The 21,707-nt window shown below is 34.3% G+C and overlaps 1 protein-coding gene across 1 annotated transcript; it reads right to left on the bottom strand.

The window, feature by feature from the left end:
• Positions 1–490: 490 nt before the first annotated feature.
• Positions 491–1,768, bottom strand: LOC129227943 (zinc finger protein 271-like). The gene has a single exon (XM_054862566.1). The coding sequence runs from the start codon at positions 1,766–1,768 to the stop codon at positions 896–898; it is 873 nt and encodes a 290-aa protein (XP_054718541.1). The 3' UTR covers positions 491–895.
• Between the last annotated feature and the right edge of the window lie 19,939 nt (positions 1,769–21,707).

Raw genomic sequence — 21,707 nt, 5'->3', positions numbered from 1 at the left:
TTGTCCTTCTGATTGGTAAAATGTAATGTATACCCAATTACCCCATGTTTTTGAATCATTAATTACATAAAAACTAACATTAATTACATAAAATTTCACTGCCTTAATTTCAGAATAGAAACGTTGCCAATAATTGAAAAAAAAAACGTTTTTTGTTTCTATATGGCGTAAATAATTGTGCTTTAAATATTGAAACTGTCTGCTAGAGAAACTTCAGTTAGAAAAAACTGCTTTAAGAGCTGTGATTTATTCAAGAGCAACGATAAGGAAGCTAAAGTGACGAACGAATGGGATCAGTCTAAAATCTTTTTCTGGAGGGAGGATTTTGTAAATGTTTTATTACAGTACCTGAAAAATTCTGAAAAAGTAGATGAGCAAACTGTGTTTACAAATTGACGTTTTAAGATGTGATTAAAAACAAAAATGTAAGCAGTCAAAAATAACTTCCTTTTTCTAAGTACTTTAACAAAATTTATTTTCTGCAAAGAAATTTTTATGTTGTACATAAGAAACTTAATTTTATCCTAATTATAAGTGTTATAGTTAAGCACTATTAATGAAAAATAAAATACAAATTATTCTTGAGAAGGCTGGAAAAGGAACTTCCTATAACAGAAACTACCGATTACTCGAAAGTTTTAACAGGTCCCTTGGGACTTCGAGTTATTGAGAGTTGAATGTGTAAAGAAATGCCTTTGAACAATAGTCACATAAATACAGTTTTCCCTCGGTATGAGCTCGTTCTCATATGTTTCATTAAATTTGAAGATTGAGCCAATGCCTTAGAACAATGTTCGCATGAATAGGGTTTTTCACCAGTGTGGACTCGCAAATGCGTTTTACAGCTTGAACGATCATGAAATGTCTTTGAACAATATTCACACGAATACAGTTTTCACTCAGTATGCGTTCTCATATGTTTCATTAAACATGAATATTGAGAAAATGCCCTAGAACAATGATCGCAAGAATAGGGTTTTTCACCAGTGTGGACGCGCAAATGTTTCCTAAAGCATGAACGATCATGAAATGTCTTTGAGCAATAGTCACACGAATAGGGCCTTTCACCTGTGTGGATTCTTTTATGTATCTCAAGACTTGAAGCCTTACAAAATGTCTTTGAACAATTTTCACACGAATACAGTTTTCTTTCAGTATGGATTTTGATATGTCTCATTAAACTTGAATATTGAGCAAATGACTTAAAACAATGTTCGCATGAATAGGGTTTTTCACCAGTGTGAACTCGCAAATGTGTCTTTAAGCTTGAAGGATTATGAAATGTCGTTGAGCAATATTCACACGAATAGGGCTTTTCACCTGTATGGATTCTTTTATGTATCTTAAGAATTGAAGCCCTAGAAAATGCCTTTGAGCAAAGTTCACACGAATATGGTTTTTCACCTGTGTGGACTCGCAAATGTGTCTTTAAACTTGAGGCTCGAGTAAATACCTTCGTACAAAGTTCACATGAATAAGGCTTTTTGCCAGTGTGAACTCCCAAATGTGTCTTTAAGCGTGAACTAGTAGAAAATGGCATTAAACAATAGTCACATGAGTAGGGTATTTCGTCAGTGTGCACTCTCATATGTTTCTTTAGATTATTAGAGTTAGTGAATGTCTTGGAACAATGTCCGCACGAATGTGGCTTTTCACCAGAATGGATTCTTTCATGCCTCTTAAGATATGAAACAAGAGAAAATGCCTTTGAACAATGCTCACATGTCTGCAGCTTCTCAGCAACAGGGACCTTTGAAGAATACGCCATTACATTTAATTTTCAACAGTGATCAAATATGTGAATATGCTTGTAATCAGAAAATTCAGCAAAAGAAGTTTTTGCAAGTAGAACTTATCAGATTAGTTTTGGACACAAAATCATCGTACATATATCTGACAAGCAAGGTTCCAGTGGGTCACGGTTAATCAGTACACAAACTTCAAAATTAGATATAGAAGAAAAAAAGTACAGGAAAAATTCTTTACAGTAGTTACGTTCTTAGCATCGTTGTCAGAAACTTAGTCTTTTCAAACTATCACATTTTCTAACAAGACTAACAAAACTGTAGTTTCAGTTTCACATTGAAGTACTTTACATATTATGGGTTCCTTTGATTATCACTTTTCTAGAAAAACGAGGAACAATTTGAAGGACACATGAAACCAAAAAAATTTAATTAAATAAAAGCGTAACATCTAATGAGTTTCTATGTTAATTTTTCACACATAAGTGACAAACAGCAAAAGCTTTTTAAAATGTTAGATAAGTATAAGCCAAAATGACCACTATGCCAGATTTGAATGAATGCGGCTTAGTACACAATTACTGGCAACATGACATGAAAAAAATATCTGGGCTTTAAGCAACATACACTTCTGCATACTACTGGGAGTATTCTGCCTTTCTCCACTGAGGAAACTGCTTCGTTCTAGAAATTTAGGGAATTTTTACAAATTTCTCAAAATCTTATTTTTGATAACGGGTTTAGATGCATGCGTAGACAAAAGCTTGTATTTTTAGAGCCAAAATTATATGTCATACTTGTTGAAATCTGATGTCACGCAATCCAGCTGAAAATAACGAAAAAAAATTAGAGTGCATTGAATCACAAAAGGTAAAAAATAATGAAGTCCGGTAGTCGGATAAAGTATTTAGAAGGGAGGTGGAAAAAAGGTTGTGCAGGGCTGGAAAACCTAAATTTTATTTTTGTATCAGTAAAATTGCAAATTTTGTATCAGTAAGATTAGTTTTGTATCAAGAAAACTTACGGTTTTGAGACAAAATTTTTATAAGATCATTGCACAATTTGAAGCAGATACAACACATTCGTAGCAAAAAATACAGAACTAACTTTTAAAACCGAATTTCATAGTGGTAATGATATTTAAATTAAGTGCAAAAGAAAAAGACTTCTGATAAATGTGCACAATTAATCAACATACATACTTATTACACATTAGTAGCTAACAACAGCCTTTTTTACAAACACGTAACGTATTTTTATTTATATCATTACATGACACAGAAAAGATGTAGCATACCCTTAATGTATATATACCACCAATATGAAAGGTGCTGTTGACCGTGGAAGAGACAACAAAATCTTTGGGTAGACAGAAAAGTATAAGTTAACCAGGAAACAAATGCTCAGTTATCAACAGATTTCTTTAAGACGTCAAAAGATCTTTGGCTAGAAGAATTATATTTTTGGCAGATTACATTTAGCAATGTATTGAGCAGTAATTAAAACGAGAAGAAATTAGCTATCATCATACTTAATTTCTAAACACTTTCTACACCAGCTTGGCCTCTTATATGACCTGCCATGCTTCATTGGTCACAAAAAAATGCTTTTACGTACAATTCTCGTGAATCCTGCATTTTGTACGTATGGACCCCTCAAATGCTTCGTCAAGCAGTAACCTCCCGAAAATGCCTTCGAACAACAATTGCTATCATCATACTTATTCTTGCCGGTGTGGAACCTCAAATACATCGTCTAGCGGTAACCTCTCGAAAATGCCTTCGAGCAATGTTTATACGGATAGGTTCTTTTCACAAGATTGGACTCTCAAATGCTTTCTCAAAATTGAACTCGCAGAAAACGACTTCGAGCAATATTTACAGGCATATGGTTTTTCGCCAGAATGGGCTCTCAAGTGTGTCCTTAATCTGGAAGCTGTAAAAAATGCCTTCGAACAATAGTCGCATGAATGGGGCTTCTCACCAGTATGGGCCCTCATTTGTTTTTTCAGTTTCTAAACGAAAGCAAACGACTTCGAACAACACTTGCATGAAAAGGGCTTTTCGCCAATGTGGATATTCCAAATGCGTATTTAATTTAAATGCGTCAGAAAAAGTCTTTGAACAATTCACACTAGTAGTCCTTCTTGTCAGTACGATCAAATGTGTATTTACACTTGAAGTACCAGAATAGTCCTTTGCGTGAGTATCAGAAATTTCTCTTGACAAAACATTGCCTCAATACTTCACATGCACCACAAAAACATTTATTAAAATTAAAATACATTTAAATATATTACACTTGGCCTAAAATTTATAATTTTCTTTAAAAAATTTTTTTTCTATTTATGTTTTAAAAAAATTTTATACATGTTTAAATAAAAAATCAAATTTAAAACTAATTGGCAAACACATTTTCAGATCAACGTTTGCAAATTAATAATGAAAAAAAAAATGTTTAAAAATATTTAACTTAACCTTGAAAAATTTCATATCTCTCAGTACAATGCGTGCGAGACTTATATTGCAGGAGAGCAAAAAATTATGGTAACGCTAATTACCTACTTTACTGTTTATATTTTTCAGCTTAAGAATTTCGTAAAATTTACCTTCCATTTTTAAAACTATGTATCAGAAAAAAAAAATTTTTTTTTGAAGAAAGTTATACCTACATTTTAGGCCAAGTATGGGACGTTAAATGTTTTGTAATTTGAAAAATGTTTTTGTGGTGCATGCGGGGAATAGGGGCAATGTTTTATCAACAGAAATTTTGTTTCTTTGGCCTAGCATTACAAGCAGGGCTAGATTAAGGCATGGGCACATGGGGCACGGGTCCAGGGCACTAACATTTGGGGGGCACCAAATTTGTAGGTAAAATTGGGATTTTTGACTCATTCCATATCGCACTAATGGCGAAATGTAAATATTAAATCTAGAAAAAAAAATCCCAGCAACAATTTAATCTTTTCCCAAAACCCAAAACCAGTTCAAGCAGGGTTGCCAGACATCCGGGATTTCAAGGGACAGTCCTGTATTTAGAAAAAATGTCCCACGTCCCTGGGAATTTCCATATGGGACGGCTTAAAGTCTCGTATGCTAGCTAATAACAATATTTTACAAAATGAGACCTTATTTTAAGAGGAAAAATAAAGTAAAAAAAAGTATAATAAAGAGCAATAAAAAAATCATATGGCAGCAAACGCAGAAATTATTTTCGTTTTAATGTTTTTTTTATTTTTTATTTTGGCGGCAGACGATGAGGGGTCGAATGATTGCTTCTTGTTTGCTCATTGACTAATGTTGGAATAACTCTGTGCATGCATTGTCATTCGCAATGAAAACAATTTTTATACTTTGATCGGCGACATTTTGTAAGGTTTAAGATTGAATTTTTCAGATTTACCATGAAGAGACCTTCTACGTCGGAAAGTGTAGCAAACGCAGAAATTATTTTCGATTTAAAGTTTTTTTGTATTTCATTTTTATTTTGGCGGAAGACCATGAGGAACCAAATGATTGCTTCCTCTTTGCTCATTGACAAATGTTGGAATATTTCTGTGCATGCGTCATCATTCGCAATGAAAATGATTTATATATTTTGATCGGCGACATTTTGTAAGGTTTAAGATTGAATTTTTCAGATTTATAATGAAGAGACCTTCTACGTCGGAAAGCACCCCTTAAACATACACCATATCTAGTATTTGTCCTCCAACTTCAAAAATCTCCCCCCCCCCCCACTTCACTCCTAGAAGCCTCTCCCGTATTTACTGTTCTTAAATCTGGCAACCCTGACTCAAAGTTTGTTCTATATTTACAACACTTTTTAAAGTTATACTGTCCTCCTTAAAATTCCTTTTTCCAACATGCAAACTTTGACGACATCTCATATTATTATATTTAGTTATCGTAATAGGATGTCACTTCTGTTTTTTCTAAATCTAATATAATGTACCACCAAATTTAGTACAAATTATGTGAATACGCAAGTATCAAGATATTTTACTGCTTCTCCATATAAAATAAGCTTAGGGTAGGGGGGAGGACACCAAATAAATTCCATTCCCAGTGTCTTCAAAAACTTTAGTCGGGCCCTGGTTACAAGTGCTAGTTCACACTTTCAAGTCGGCACTGTTTGTCGTTGTTCAAATTATATGCAACTTTTTTACAATATTTTTGACGTTAAAGGAAAAATATATGAGGGTTGGGACTTGCGAAAAAGTTTTGACTTTTTGGGATACCCTAATACACACACATACCTTAGCAGGATTGAATGAAAAAAGGTTTAGATCGATAAATTAGATCATCTGAACATGGACTATTACTCAGAATTATTTGTTACTTTTTTCCCCAAAAATGTCCGTTAACATATTCCAAAACATGGTGTTCCTAAAGTCTCTCTGCAGTTCTATTTCCGTTTATTGGTTGCTTAAACGAAATTGAAATATCGATAGCATACTTCCAGCAGCATAATACAACAGCACTCACTGCTACTTGAGCTCTGGATTTGTTGGAAGATGTTTTTGGAGAATGCATTATTTCAAAAGAAGTGTGGCCTGCCCGCTCACCTGACCTATCACCCTCTGAGTTTTACCTGTGGGCAGCAGCCAAAGGCCACGTCTATAAGAACAATCCCAGAAATATTGATGAATTCAAATTAGATATAAAAAATTACATTCAATCCATGACAGCTGAAACACAATGTTCTGTGCTTGGCAATAAAACTGGTAAATGTTTGTATGGAACAAACAGGTAAGCATTTTCAGCAACTATTGTAAAAAAAATATCAAAACTAACAATTAATATACACATTCACATGCAGACTTAGATAAAATGAAAAGCTTTCTGCGAACACAAATCCTAATTAGAAAATTTTCTGCAAATAATTATTTTGCTTAACTCACCCTTGAATAAAAAATTAAATTTATATTCAGATATGAAAAAGACAAAAAAAAAAATGCTTTAAATCATTCTTTTTTTTTTTTTTACAATAACATACAGTTTGCTTATTTTTCACCAACTGAAGAAAACTGCCAAAACCATAATTTTTTTACATGTGCTTTAAAAGGCTTTAACAGAAATAAACTGGGATTTTCTAAAAAATTCCCTTTAAAAAAATTTTTTTGTTTTTAAACCAACGTCAGCAGTTTAAAAAAAAAAAATTTCTGCAAAGCCAAACATTTCCTGCGAACGCCGTATGCGCGTTCGTCTATATTATGCAAGACTGTTCACAAGTTTTTGTATTTTAGTTATCAATACATGTTTTTTGGGGTTATTTTCTTACTTTTTACTGTAGAGAGACTTTATGAACACCATGTATAACACTGTAATACTGGTATTTGTTGTAAGCCGGCCAGGTTAATTCATTATCATCCTTTTCTATTGCATTTACAATAGCTTCTTTATTTGATGAATACTGTAAAAACACTTATTTTCCCAAGACTTTAATTTTTGCATGCCTGTCATAATCACGAAAATTTAAGCCTCATTAAATATTTTTGTTTTCAACTTTCAGTTTTGGTTGATTTTCAACTTGCAAAACCACCGATATCTTCATTTTCGCCAAAATTAGTGCTTTTTTAGAGCACTATTTGTTTAATTTAATGAATAAGGCCGCTTTTACGATGTGGAATTTTGTGAAGGGGGCAGCAAAGCGGACCCAATTTTGGCCTTGATCAACCCCTGGAGAGGATAAAACAAAAATGCAATGCGAAGGGCTACCAACCCTGTAAATCTGCCACTGGAAACAAATCACTAATTTGCTCATCAAATGTTACTAAAAACAATGTTACAGAAATGCAATTGAATTTTTGATTTTTTTTCCAAAACAAGTCACTGAACAATACTTAGATCTGTAAAAACAAAAATCAGTCAAAGAGTTAGATTTAATCACAAAAGAAAAACTACAAATGCATGTCCCATATTTCAAATTTTTTCTGGGCAGGTTAATGGGTAATGCATTTTCTGTCAGAAACAACGAAAACATAAATTTTCATGTACCTAAAAAAATTAATAATCGGAAGGGGGGGGGGGTAATCCTCCCCTTCCGATTATTAATTTTTTTAGGTACATGAAAATTTATGGCTTGAACCTTTTGAAGCCTTCCCTCAAAATTATGGGCTTGAATTCCAAAATATTCGAAATTCAAGCATGAGGCCCAAAATGGCTGCAGCAACTTCATTATATGGGAAACTTTCTTGCCAATTTCACATGATCGACGCTATGGGCAATTCCCCCGTACTCATTCATTGGAACAGTAACCTCATTGAAATCAAAAACGTTAACGGGACATTCTCGGCAGACAGAAAAAACAAAGGAGTCACTAAATTGGTGGTTATCGCTAATTTATTACTTTTCTAGTAAAGCTCTATTCAATAGAAATCTTGGCAAAATATGAAAATTACAATGTCAAAAAAAAAAAAAAAAAAAAAAATGGCGTCAAACAGACGGAACTTCGGCATCGAAATGCTATGCCTGAGGTCAGCTTGTATTTCTATGAGTTTCTCATTGCATCCATGTATGTACTTGAGTAAAATTTACAACAATCAAATTCATTTGAACTTTTGATTTTTTTTAAAAAATTTATTTAAAAAGTTTCCAGAAATTGCTACAAACTACTATTTTTTGTATCGAACTACACTATTCACTACACTTATTTTTTTTTAAAAGTAGTGCACTACATTCATAGGCTTGCGCACAGGGGTCACTAGGGATACTGTGGTACCCTCATTAGCACATAGAAATGAAAGTTAATACAAAAGTGGCTAAATATTACATTTTTAGGTTCATTATTCTTACCCAGGGTTACCAGACATCCCGGATTTCAAGGTACAGTCCCGTATTTTAAAAAATTGTCCCGCGTCCTGGGAACTTTCATACGGGATGACTTAGGTCCCGTATTCTAGCTAATAACTAGAGACGTACCGAGTACTCGGTAACTACTCGGTACTCGGTCTATTCGGCCAATTTGCCGACTACTCGGTACTCGGCCAAATTCTGATCAGATACTCGGCCAATACCGAGTTGTTGCAAAAAATTGAATACTGTCCCAGACAGATACTAAAATTTAAAAAAAAAAAATAGCAAGCACTATATTCTGCAATCATTTACAATTAAAATTTATAAGTCAAATTTTGAGAAAAATTAAGTTTGTAATGCCTTAATGGAATAAATCTTAATTTTAATGTCCCCAAAGTTAATAAAACTTATTTATTAAAAATTATGCAAAAAAGGTAAGTAAAGAAAATATGGAATTTTTATATTAAAAATGGATTTTTGCTACAAACAAAAATTAGTTATAAAAATACCTTTGCTTAAAAAATAAAAGGAAATAAAACAACGTTAAAAGCGCAGTGCAGGAACACTGCAGACACGTGTTTTGGCTTTACAAGGAATCTTTTTCAATGCACAAAATGGGAGCTCGTGGATTTAAAGGCATCCGAAAAAACGTTGTCGTATGTCTTTACATTCTTTAGCTCACATGTTATGCACTGAAAAAGACGTTCCTTGTAACAGGGGATCAGAAACACGTGTCTACAGTGTTCCTGCACATTTGTTTTATCTGCTTTTAAAAATTATTTATGTTTGGCGGACTAGAACTATAACTGATTGGTATACAGTGAAACCCCTCCTAACGGACACCCCTCAAAGACGGACAATTTTTAATTCCCCAGTTCAAATGCAAATAACATTATTAAACCCGTCCTGCGGACACCTCTCTATTGTGGACAAAGAAAGAAAATTGTCCTGTTAGTGTCTGCATTAGAGGGATTTCACAGTAATTTGTTTTAATTCCAACTTGATTAATCATACCTTTTATTTATTTATTTTTAATTTTAATAATAATTTTTTTATAAAATTTTTGACACAAACAAAATTATTTATATAATGCGTAATTAAAATTCAGCAGGAATTTAGTTTTAAAAACTATTATATGGACAAGGAGGCCTATACTACTATTCCAATAAGTTCAAAATTCATCACCTGTGTGTTGGTGGTTCTTCTTAAAACATAATTGGTACTTGGTAATTCGGCCGAGCAGTGAAAGGCCGAGTACTCGGTAACTCGGCCAAAGTGCTACTCGGTACGTCTCTACTAATAACAATATTCTACTATACGAGAGAGTATTTTAAGGTAAAAAAAAAACAAAGTAAAATGAAAAATTTTACTTAACTAATTAGCACCCATCAATGTCGATCTGTATACTGAACTTTGTTCTATTGCTCGTTTTATTCTTTGAGTCAGGTGTTCCTTCAAAAATTGTACTCACCCATAAAAATACTGAGAGGAATCTTTCGAAAGCTATTGAAACATGATTGCTTATCACCCCTTTAAAATACACCATAACCACTTCCGCAAAAATACCTCCCCCCCCCCCATTTTCACTCTTAGAAGTCTGTCCCGTATTTACCGTTCTTTAATCTGGCAACCCTGTTCTTACCTCACATGCTTTAAAAATGCTTTTTTACTAACAATATTTGAAAATTTTCCTCAAGCGAGCAAGTATGAGGGCCTTTCCAAGCGCAATTTCAACCTCCTGGTACAGTAGTACCTCTATTTCTGAAGCCCTGCGCATGCCTATGGCTACACTACAAACTCTAAAAAATGTAGCTACTACAGTAGTGTCGCTATTCCAACCAACCACTGATCCTAACATGGAGTAGTTGGTTGGAATAGCGACAATCCTCCAACTGGAATATTTTCAAAGATTCTGGCGAAACCATCAGCAGCAGATTTATCCACATCGGCAGGAGGCCCGTAACACAGCTGCCCAACATTAAACAAAAAGGCACATGATAAATATTTTAAGTAGTTCAGATCATCTGAGAGAGGCTCCCAAAAAGGCAATGCAAAGGGCTCCTAAACCTGTAAATCTGCCACTGGAAACAAATCACTAATTTGCTCATCAAATGTTACTAAAAGCAATGTTGCAGAAATTCAATTGAATGTTTGATTTTTTTTTCCAAAACAAGTCATTGAACAATACTTAGATCCATGAAAACAAAAAAGAAAACAAAAATCAGTCAAAGAGTTAGATTTAATCACCAAAAGAAAAACTACAAATGCATGTCCCACACTTCAAATTTTGTCAGGGAAGGTTAACAGGTAATGCATTTTCTGTCGGAAACAACGAAAACATAAATTTTCATGTACCTAAAAAAATTAATAATCGGGAGGGGGGGATTTCCCCCCTCCCTCAAAATTATGGGCTTGAATTAAAAAATATTCGAAATTCAAGCATGAGGCCCAAAATGGCTGCAGCAACTTCATTAAATGCGATACTTTCTTGCCAATTTCACATGATCCACGTTATGGGCAATTCCCCCCGTACACATTCAGCACCCAACTCATTTTGAGTCGGCTGATGGGAAAAAAACCAGAAATGCAACAGAACATCGTGCAGATTTTGGTGAGTAAAAGTATTCAAGAAGAGGGCCGCATACAAAATAATAATAGCAAAGGCAATAATAAAATTAACCTTACTTTTTTTAAAAGTTCACAAATATAACTGAATAAGTTGAGATTTCATTGGCACTTCGATTAAAGTAATTCGCCAGTCTTAAATAAAATTATTGGAACCTCTTAATTGCCATCAAAGTTATTCCTTTATTGGTTTAAATGAACCAAAAGAACTATGTGGAATTTACAAATACAAAACTTACACGGTATCTATTGACTCACAGAATTCATTCGAAAAATTTTTAGGAATACTAACTATCCGTAGGCGCTATCTAAACAATTATTTTGGCTGTGGATATTGCGCCGGGAACCGGGCGTAATAGCTCCCCAACTATTTCGCCGGGACAGCCTCAGGCGTTCATATTCCCGGCGTAATAGCCAGTTGCAGCTCCCGAGCTACTGCGCCGGGAACATGGATGCCTGAGATTTATTCCCGGCGCTCGGGAGCTATTAAGCTGGGAAAATTTTCCAAGAGAAATTCCGGCGCAATAATAGCTAGCAAGTCGTGATTTTGGATTCGTATTATATTTGTTACGGTAAATGTGATAAATCCGGTGATTCTGTAAAATCCCCTGTGATTGTTCACAATCCCCACTAAAATTGGTAAATGTGATAAATTATTGAATATTTAAGCCATATTTATCACATTTACCGGTGAATTTATACTATCCCCGACTCGTAATTCGCAATTCAAGAGCTCGAATACGTTACCTTGCGGTGATTAACAATACTAAAGAAAAAGTTAAATCATTACATTCCACGTGTTTTCTTTGGAATAAATTACCGGCTTCAGACAGTTTGTGGTGTAATGTAATTTCAGAAGAATAGAAAAGAAAGCTTCCCACAAACACAATGAAAATATACTGTCATGCGCTAAGCGTCAGAGCAAGTTATAAGTTACGGCATTTTTTTGTTTTACCTTTTTCATCCACCATTGGATAGTGGTTGCTTCGCCCCCTATAGTTTATTAAAGTTGCGAACAGAGTGCTCTGCTACCATCATCTAATGGCAGATGAAGAAGGTAAAACAAACGCACGCCATAGCGTGGAAAATGCTAATAGGCCTAGTAGTTTTTGTTTGTATGCATGAATGTTTTTTTTTAATTATTTTTTAAAGTCTTGTGTATATTTGACCCACGTAGAAAGAAATGAGAATTCAATAAGCATTACTAAACGTTAGAAATTAATGCAAATTTCGTAGTTCGTAGTTGTAAGCAGCCATTTACCCGATGTTGAATTCGATATTTATCAATTCTTGATGGAACTTCATTTTCATTGTGGCCACTATAAATATTTTATGTCACAAAACCTTTGTTTGCCAGTGTTACCAAACGAGGAAGATGATACTCCTTTGTCTCGTTTGGCTAGCGCTAGTTGCTTTACATTTGTAGCTGAGTTGTTTCTCAAATTGCCGATTCGGTTAATTTAAATTTTTCTGTTTCGTATGTTTCTAATTTCTGAATTATGATTTAATTCTGTCATGCATCATCATTAAAATTCTCACGGATAAATGGTGGTGGTTTTCTTTTAATTAATCTTCCATTATTTCTTTAAACTTATAGAATTCTGTAATCTTTCTATCATTTTGATCCACACATGAAAAAAAGTAAAAATGGTTTACAACTGACATGCGGAATATCGCCAAGGGTTCTTTGCTCGCACAATACTAAAACTATAACCCTAAACTATAATCCCACTATTTTGGCGATGAAAATTCTCAGCGTTAAACATTTTTCATTTCGTTCTACAATAATATATTCAAGAAAATAGTTTTCATACTGTCTACTGCATTTAAATGCTGAAGTAAATTTGGGTTAGTTAAATTAATTATTTTTAAACTAGGTGGAGATGAAAGCCCTAATTCTTCTGCTAATGTTATCAAATCCTTCCTTACAGCTTAAGACTTTAAAAAAAACCCATATTCTTACAAATTCACACAAAACAATTTAAAAAAAAAAAAAAAGCAACGAACAGAGCAAATGCGAAGATTGTTAATCCAGAGTTTTCTTGTGTTTACGCTTTCGCCATTTACGACAACCATCTCACTTTTTATAGGGAAATAATGAAAACTAACATTATTTTGAGAAACTCAAGAATACCATTAAGGGACGAAACTATTTCTGTTGCTGAAAGCAATCTAAGACACATCGAATGCGTTAATAAATATTCCTAACAAACTGCCTGTGTTTACCAACAGACACACACGTGGAACGCAATGTTTTACCTTTTTCTTTAATTTTGTAAATCACCGCAAGGTAGCGTATTCGAGCGCTGGAATTGCGAATGGGGAATGTAATAAAGGTTGATGCTTAGCCAAAATTCGTTCAGTTTGCGCAGCTATGTGGCTTTTTCTATGACGTATTGTATCTCTACGCGACGAATGCTCTATTTCAGATGCAATGGTCTGCGTCTGCGCTATAATTTTATATTATTAGTAGGATTTTGATTCCAAGTCAATACAGTAAAAACTCAGTAATCCAAACCCTATTAAGATGGATTTCGATCAATCCGGACAGCTATTTAAATGTACACTGTATGAATGAAATGCGATTTGGCGGAATAACGATTCTTCGTAGGCCATATTTTGAAATTTTGTGATGCATTTTTTTAAAAAGAATCTTTAGTTTTATGTTTTTTTCTCTTGAATTCAAAATACAATTTTTACTGTGTACAGCAGTTTGGCTCAATTTTTGGGTTATTTTGTTTAAACGGTACTTTTATTGATTCGTACATCCTGGTTCCCCTATTTGTACAGATTAATGAAGTTCTACTGTATTCTTGATGTCGTGCTGGCAAGAACCTTTTTCTCGCGATGTTTTCTTTTGCGCTTTTATAGAGTTACTAATATTGGCCAATATGCTTCGATTTTCAAGTTTTAGTAAATGTTATGAGCTCAAAAAAGTACACGATTCTTTGTTGACGAAAGAAAAATATAAAAATTTGTTAATAAAGGCGAATTAAAGTAAAAACAAAATAAATGGGGGGAAAAATAGTAGTTTCGTAGAGGAAAAAGATATGACGGAATGAATGCTTGGTCAATGTTTACTTTATTCCGTAAATAAGGCAGCTACAATGTTAGATTTTACGTGTATTTTGAAGAAATGTTTACCGTAATGCATGAAGAGCATTTATCAGTAGGTCATGGTGGCAGAAACATAATATTAAACGAGCCCTAAAGAGGGTACATGAGTAACACTACCAAAGCAAATTATATTTCTCGATATAATAACGTATATAAATTGTATTTTAAAAAATATCTAATGAAAATAAAGTAAAAAAGCGTTACTTTTATTCATTTACTTATTTAGTTCAAAAAAATAATAATGTAAGTTTTAACAGTCATCACGACGTTTTTCTAATTCTTAACTACGCATTTTCAGAGAAACTAAAAAAAAAATATTCCCTTTGGAATTGCGTTGTTTTTAAGATTTTAAAAGCATTTTTTTTTTTTTTTTTGAAAGAGCATGCTTTAAAACATTGAATTTAACTATTTTTTAAACAATTTGACAAAGTTTAATGTTTTTTAACAATTATTTTAATCGGTGCACACACACAGATTAAAATTCATTTTTACGCTTCTGCACATGACATCACAAGTAATGAAATGGCATTCACTGATGCCATTAGTGCACAGCGCCGCCCGCCTTTCTAGTGAGTGATCAGAGGAGTTTGACTGCGACGGGGAGGTCCTGGATTCGAATCTCAGCTCGGTTATGGAATTACTTTCTCTCTCCTGTACTTGTCCTTTCTTTGTGTGAATGCGTTGTTGTGTTATGAATGGTTGCTTACCCTTTAAACGGGACCTTGTGGCATGTGTGAGCTGTATAAGTCAGACTTCACACCAAATTACGGTACAGTTGGAAAAGTGAAGCAGCGCACCGCAAATTGTCAGCCTAGTTTGCACACGACAACAACAACGACATTAGCGCACAACGCAAGTTATCATGTCCTGGCAACGCGGTCGACAGTAAAGAAGTATCACCAGTGGAGTAGTGTGCCAAAGTATGTCACTTGTGACGTCATAAAGACTACGCCTTATTTCCAAAATCGGACATTTAAAAAATAAACAAAAATAACTGTTAGGTAAATATTTTTTTTTTTTCTTGGCTCCATGTTATTATTATTTTCTTACTCAGTCTACCAAATTCAGTGACTAAAAGTAGTTCTTTTGACTGATGAAAACAGCCCTGTTAAGACCTTGTTTGGAAAAATTAACCAAATTTTTTACATTTCCCATTACGGGTCGGCGGTTGAAGAGAAAAATCATGAGGGTATCATGGCGCAGACTGCGCCATTGAAATTTTTAGAGGGTGTTTCAAAGGACAATTTTTACTTTAGAAGGCTCTTCCTTTATGGGGGGGGGGGTTCTTTGTCGTTTTTAGGGGGTGCTCTCTCTCTTAGGAGGGTGGACACTCCTGATTTAGGAGACGGAGTCGTTACTCCAAAGTTTTTACGAATGTCTGGAATTTACGAATGTCTGGAATCGGAGTTTATTTTTCCTCCAAGTTCTCAACTCTCTCATCTTGTGGAGTCGGAGTCAGAATAATTTGGGGGTAAAAGATTTTAGAGTCGATACTCGAAGATTTTAAATTTACAAAAATCGGATTCAGAGTTTGTAATTTTCCTTTTAAGGCCAAAACTTCTTTGATGGGACATCTTTGATGACGTAGCAGAAGAAATCTTCGAAATTGAGGCTCTAAAAATTCCAAATGACATTTAGTCCTTGGAATGTTATTCCATGACATTTTAGAGGGACTCTCCCCTGGAAAAATTTTGCAATTTAAGTCGTAAGAATAGTTGTAGGCGTTTTTTGCGATGTATTTTTTTTTGGGGGGGGGGGGTTGGTGGTCTTCCGGAATGTACCTTTTGGGGATGGGGTCGCCCTAATCGCTCGCCCTGTGGATCCGCCACTGAGTTGAAGGTTCTGAAATTTCCGGAGCTAGAGTCGGTTATTTTTTGACGGATTTTTGGTTATATTATAAGGGGGAAAAAGGCGGTATAGATAAATCAGAAACAGAAATAATTTTATTTCATTCTTTTCAGGAGTTTTACTCTTTGTCAAAGAAAAAATTCCAATAAATTTGAGTCAAGGTTTAATTTTCTAAGCGAGCAAACCCATTCATTCCTTAAGTAGTGGGGACTTTATATAGCAGCAAAATGTGTTTTTGTACCTAGCAAAACAGAACTTGGCTCGAAAATTTCTCTTCGAGCAGCATTGGAAACATCAGAGTTTTTGTCCTCTACATGCAATTTTGAGTATATGATAACTGCTCGCCTAAATCAAGATGCATTAGAGGTAAAAACATATAATGTATTTTACTTTTTATTCTTAGGACAGTCTTGGTTGTTGGGGAAACAGGGTTGATCGTTTGAAAAAAACTTTTTTTTTCTTTGAAAAATCGGTGTAAAATTTTCTGAATTGGAGGAATTACCTCATTTAAGAATTTTCCTTAACTGAAGTTTAACAGTAAATAGCTCGTTTAGTAAAAAATCTGTTTTTAGTAACATCGAGCATGTATTTCGTAGAAAATTGCATGCTGTGCTTTTGGGTTTTCAATTCTTTTGTATGTTGTAAATACTTCAGCTATTTTAAAAGTTGAAAGCTATTTTAACGTCTGTTGCCTAAAACCTGTTCATGTTTTATTTTAATAAATTATTATTTTTCACTTGACTATATTATATATCAGCTCATGTTACGACAGAAAGTAGTATTAAACTCATTGAACAGGAGAAAGCATCGAATGCGAAGATAATTTGAAATGCTTAGTAATATGTTTCCCATTATACAAATTTATTCATGTTGAAATGATTTTCAAAAAAAAAAAATCAAAAGTACAGTAGATTCTTTCTATCAGAACACTCTCTAATGTGAACATCCTAATATTTTGATGCACACATTTGACATTTTGAAAGTCTCGGCGAGCTTAATTACTAATGCATTAATTACTACCTCTCTATAATGAGCATCCTAACGCAGCCAGAAATACCATCTGGAGGGGTGTTTTGATCAAAGACACCTTATGAAGGAATGTTTTTGATGACAAGTACCTTCTGAAGGGGTTTTTTGATCAAAAGTACCTTCTAATGGGAATTTTTCAATCAAAACAGATGCATAAACTACTGTATTAGAACTTGCATTTATGTTAAAACCAATGGCTCTGAGGAGTGTTCCCCCCCTCCACCCCCCCCCCTCTTAGTTGGGCCACTGATCTCAAGACTTTTGTTCAGTCCCATTAGCATTCAGAATAGAGAGCGTCTGCGCTTAATAACATTGAGTAACAAAAGGCATAAATTACATTACCCTACGAAACTTGCTGTTTAGAATAGCATTACTAATGTTTTTTTTCTTTTCTTTTCTTTTTTTTTTAAAATATTTATAAGAAAGGTTTCTTTGAAAATAATAGTGATAATTTTGCGTACTGTGTCTAACTTCTTTTAACATAGGTTCTTAAACAGAGCATTGTTCGGAGTATTTACCTTTTGCTTTGTCTAGTGGTCAGAGAAGTCTGATTGCGACAGGAAGGTCCGGGGTCGAATCCCGGCTCGGGCATGGAAGTACTTTCTCTCTCATGTCCTTGTCCTTTCTTTGTGTTGTTGTGCCGTGAATGGTTGCCTACCCTATAACGGTTCCTTATGGCATGTGTATTGTAAACGTCGGACTTCACGCCAAATTTCGATACAGTTGGCAAAGTGAAGCATCGCACCTCAAATTGCCAGCCTAGCTGACACCCGACAACAACTCAGAATATTTCTGGTTGTAGTTTTCAATTTCATTCTGTTCTATATTTCGTAGATTTTTTGGCATGATGCGAAATGCCTGTGGGTCCAACGACCCTCCCTTACACCCTGATTCCTCCATGCAAGTTTTTAAGTTGCTTGGTACGTACTCCCTTATGAAGTCACCATTCACCAAAGGGCAGCAATGTCACTGGAGCTGATCTTTTAGACTCTGATGAATCCTTCAGATGTTATGGATTCTGAATTTCCATGTGACAAAGACTCATCCTATATCAAAAGTAGATGAAATGATAACCAAGGGACACTTGCAAGAAATACCTGAATTACATCAGAACAAGACTGTGACTCAAACCAAATTCTATCATCCTTTGGATGACCATTCATATCCTCTTTCAGATCAATCGGAATATGCAACTTCATACCTTTCCAGGTACATTGCAAGAAAATCTCGGAGATTTACAACTAGTACAAACTGCCTAAATTTTTTGACCAGCAGCGATTTTGGCGGTAAAAATAAATTAATTCAACTGAAAAGTAAAGGGTACCTGTTGGCTTCATCTGAAAAACCTATCTGATTTAATTTTATTATTGGAAAACACTTCATTGAAGGTCATACGAACTAGTTCTTTGGTCTGTAGGAACTTTTTCGGAAATTCTTGAAGATTTTGAACTGTGCTCCAGTATTCCGCTTGTTGGATGTGACTCACATTAACTACACGGGACAAAAACAATTGCAAATTTATTTTTTGATACAAAAAATGCATTTTTTTAAAATTTAGTTATTTATTTATTTATTTATTTTTGAAATGGGAAAAACGTAAATGATAATCATGCAAAAGAATAGAGCAGAGAATGTAGAAATAAATCTAAACTGTCTTAAATGTGGAATATGTAGCATGTCAACATTGCATTTACAACCAGTTTTTGCTTTTTATTGCTTGTTTTACTTGTAGAGGTTGATAAACACGTACAGTGAAACCTCCGAATAGCGGACAGTCAAGGGACCAGAAGTTTTGTCCGTTATTGGGAGGTGTCCGCTATTAGGAGGAACTACTTAATTTACCTTTTTCAAAATGGGCTGTTGTTCCCTTTGTAGAACAAAATCGAAACAATTCCGAAAGGTTTACTACATTTTACGTCAAGCGTAATTAATCTGTTTTTTCCTTATAAAGGTATACTTGTCTTAAAAAGCATTTAATCAATTAAAGTAATCAATTGAAACAGTTTGACATCTCTTTTTTGCATTACCAACGGCGGCGATTCGGCGGAGCAACCCCCCTTCTCCCCCACTTTTTATTATTAATTTATTTATTTTATCTATATGACCTTGAATATGGGCAAATCTTTTTCATATCCAAAAATTAAACAACCCAACGAAACCACGGCGCCATAAAGCCGACTACTACCGGCGCCGGTCTGCTCAATTGCATCTCCCGAGAGCCCCAGTTAGAAAAAGCGCCCAGTTTCCTCTTTTTTATCTTAACTTTTGAATAGTTATTGTGTATAAAATTCATTAAAATCTTAAGAAAAACGTACGTTAATTGTTAGAGACTGACATCAGTTTTCACTTATCTGCTTCAATACTCTCAAAACTAGCTGTTACAAAATTATGACTTTTATTTTCTTTTTCATTTTTTGCTGCCCTCAAAAAGTACTATGCCTTTTAGTTCTTTTTTTTTCTGCCTCCAACTTTTAAGCCCCAATCGCTGCCTCTGCCCATTATCACCCTTTTAATTCCAAGAAACAGTGATAAGGAAATGACGGGGGGGGGGATATCAGTTGTGGAGGATGAAAAGCTTTGTAAGGCAAGCAGTTACTAAGATATTCTGTGAAAAGAAAAAAAAAACGGAAGTGCTACGATCGCAAGGGAAATTTTTTGTGAAATAACTGTCCGTTATTCGGAGTGTCCGTTATTCAGAGTGAATTACATGGAATGGCCTATATTGAGGGACTGGGACTTGCAAAAATGTCCGTTAATTAGAGGTGTCCGTTATTCGGGAGTGTCCGATAAGGGAGGTTTCACTGTAGTTGGAAGTACTTAAGACGATGCCAGCTATTAAAATAGTATTGTTCTGGTTCCAAAGCTGCTTTGTACAAACGTTATACAGCCTTGTAGTAGTAATTTATTTCAGAAATTAATTGTTTTAAAATGATGTTCTCAGATTTAAGTCTTTTGACAAGTTCTTGTTTCAAAGCAAAATTTTTTTGGAATTTCTTATTACAACTGTTGCAGATAATACTGTGGTTTTGTATTATTAATATCAAAAATTAAAGAAATTCTGTAAGAAATGAAAAAATAATTTTAAATGCCACATCTATAATTATTCATTTCAGCATTCAGTCAGCTAAGTTGTCCTTTTGAGTTTCAACAGTGTTCAATCATTATTAGTATTAGGATGAAATTCAGTGTTAGCTTGACGGAATCATTTTTTTGTACTGCAATTTTTGTATTTGACTTTTCTTTCTTTCGGGTTTGTTTGTTGGCTTGTAAATAAAATTCGTTTATTTTCATCAAAACCTTAATTCAGTAATGTTGAAATGAAACTCTTTGTCTAAAATAGATACTCATGAATTTCATCATTTTCAATACGAGTTTTCAAATGTCATGAAGTTAAATGCTGAATTGAATAACATTCAATTAAAAAAGCTGAAAGTATTTTCAAAGTAAAATCTTTCTGTTCTTTTTTTTTTTCTTTCTTTCTTATAGACAAAAGTCCGTTTCACGAAGTAAAATCTACTACTTGTTTCTTTCAAAAAGCAGCTGGTATGCTTCAAGGCAAAACATCTCAAACTGTGGTTCGCGGACCCCTTGGGGGTCCACCGCACCTACCTACACAAATACCTACCCAAAAACCAGAACAAATTAACCTACACAAATACCAGATATACTTGCTTACTTAAACAGTCCTTGCTAAACAAACTCAGATTTCTAGTTTTTATTGACTTTAATAAAACGTTGAATATTAAAAAACTTCAGTAGATTTTCTTTTCTTTCTCTCTCTCTTTCTTTTTAAACGCATCTCGAGCAATGCGTTGAGCCTGAGTTCTACGTCGTATTTTTGTAGGCTGTTTTGGAAAAGGGGCAGCATAATGTGCTGTCTCCGCTGGAAGAACTTCAGCATTCTGCATGGAATTTCGAGTTGAAGATGGATTGAATTCTCTTGCTCCGACTCCTCTGACAATGAATAGTCGACAAGGAATATGTTTTGATTGCTTACGGCATTATCGGAAACTCTTTTATGTTCCTGTGTTGTCACTTGGCAGCAGCACGATTCTTAAGGCATTTTTACAAATTATGAAAAATCGCTTAATGTCCCAATCAATCTCTACGAAAATTTAGGCAAAAGAAATGTTTCGTATATTAACAATTGCTCTCATCGAACAACCAAAATTGCAGCCGCTTAATATTAAAAATTGCGGAAAATATCGTCTGCGACAAAACAAAACAAATGGAACAAAAACGTTCTGTTGCTACACGTTTATTTATCGTCTGCCAAGTATTACTTGTGTTTGCTCGTATGTTATCTTTTATAACTGTATGTTAGCAAGAACTGATTTTGTTTTATTGTTTTTAGAACACGAACGTGACGAATCAAAGATTTTTTTTTTTTTTTTTTTTTTTAATGCCTGAGGCCTGTAAAATTACAAAACGTTTTCTTCGATTTTATTTGAAATAAAGTATGGTTATTTTCCTCAAGTAATGGTTTTAAGTCTCTCTTGCGCTGAAGGACGCTTGAAGTTAAATTTTTGAGATGCGATAATTCCCA

Source organism: Uloborus diversus, chromosome 8 (genome assembly GCF_026930045.1).
Source record: "Uloborus diversus isolate 005 chromosome 8, Udiv.v.3.1, whole genome shotgun sequence".
NCBI classification, from domain to species: domain Eukaryota; kingdom Metazoa; phylum Arthropoda; class Arachnida; order Araneae; family Uloboridae; genus Uloborus; species Uloborus diversus.
This window is presented reverse-complemented; position numbering and strand designations above follow the sequence as displayed.

Coding starts and splice junctions, on each gene's coding strand:
- LOC129227943 (XM_054862566.1), bottom strand. CDS start 1,768: ATGGCGTATTCTTCAAAGGTCCCTGTTGCTGAGAAGCTGCAGACATGT.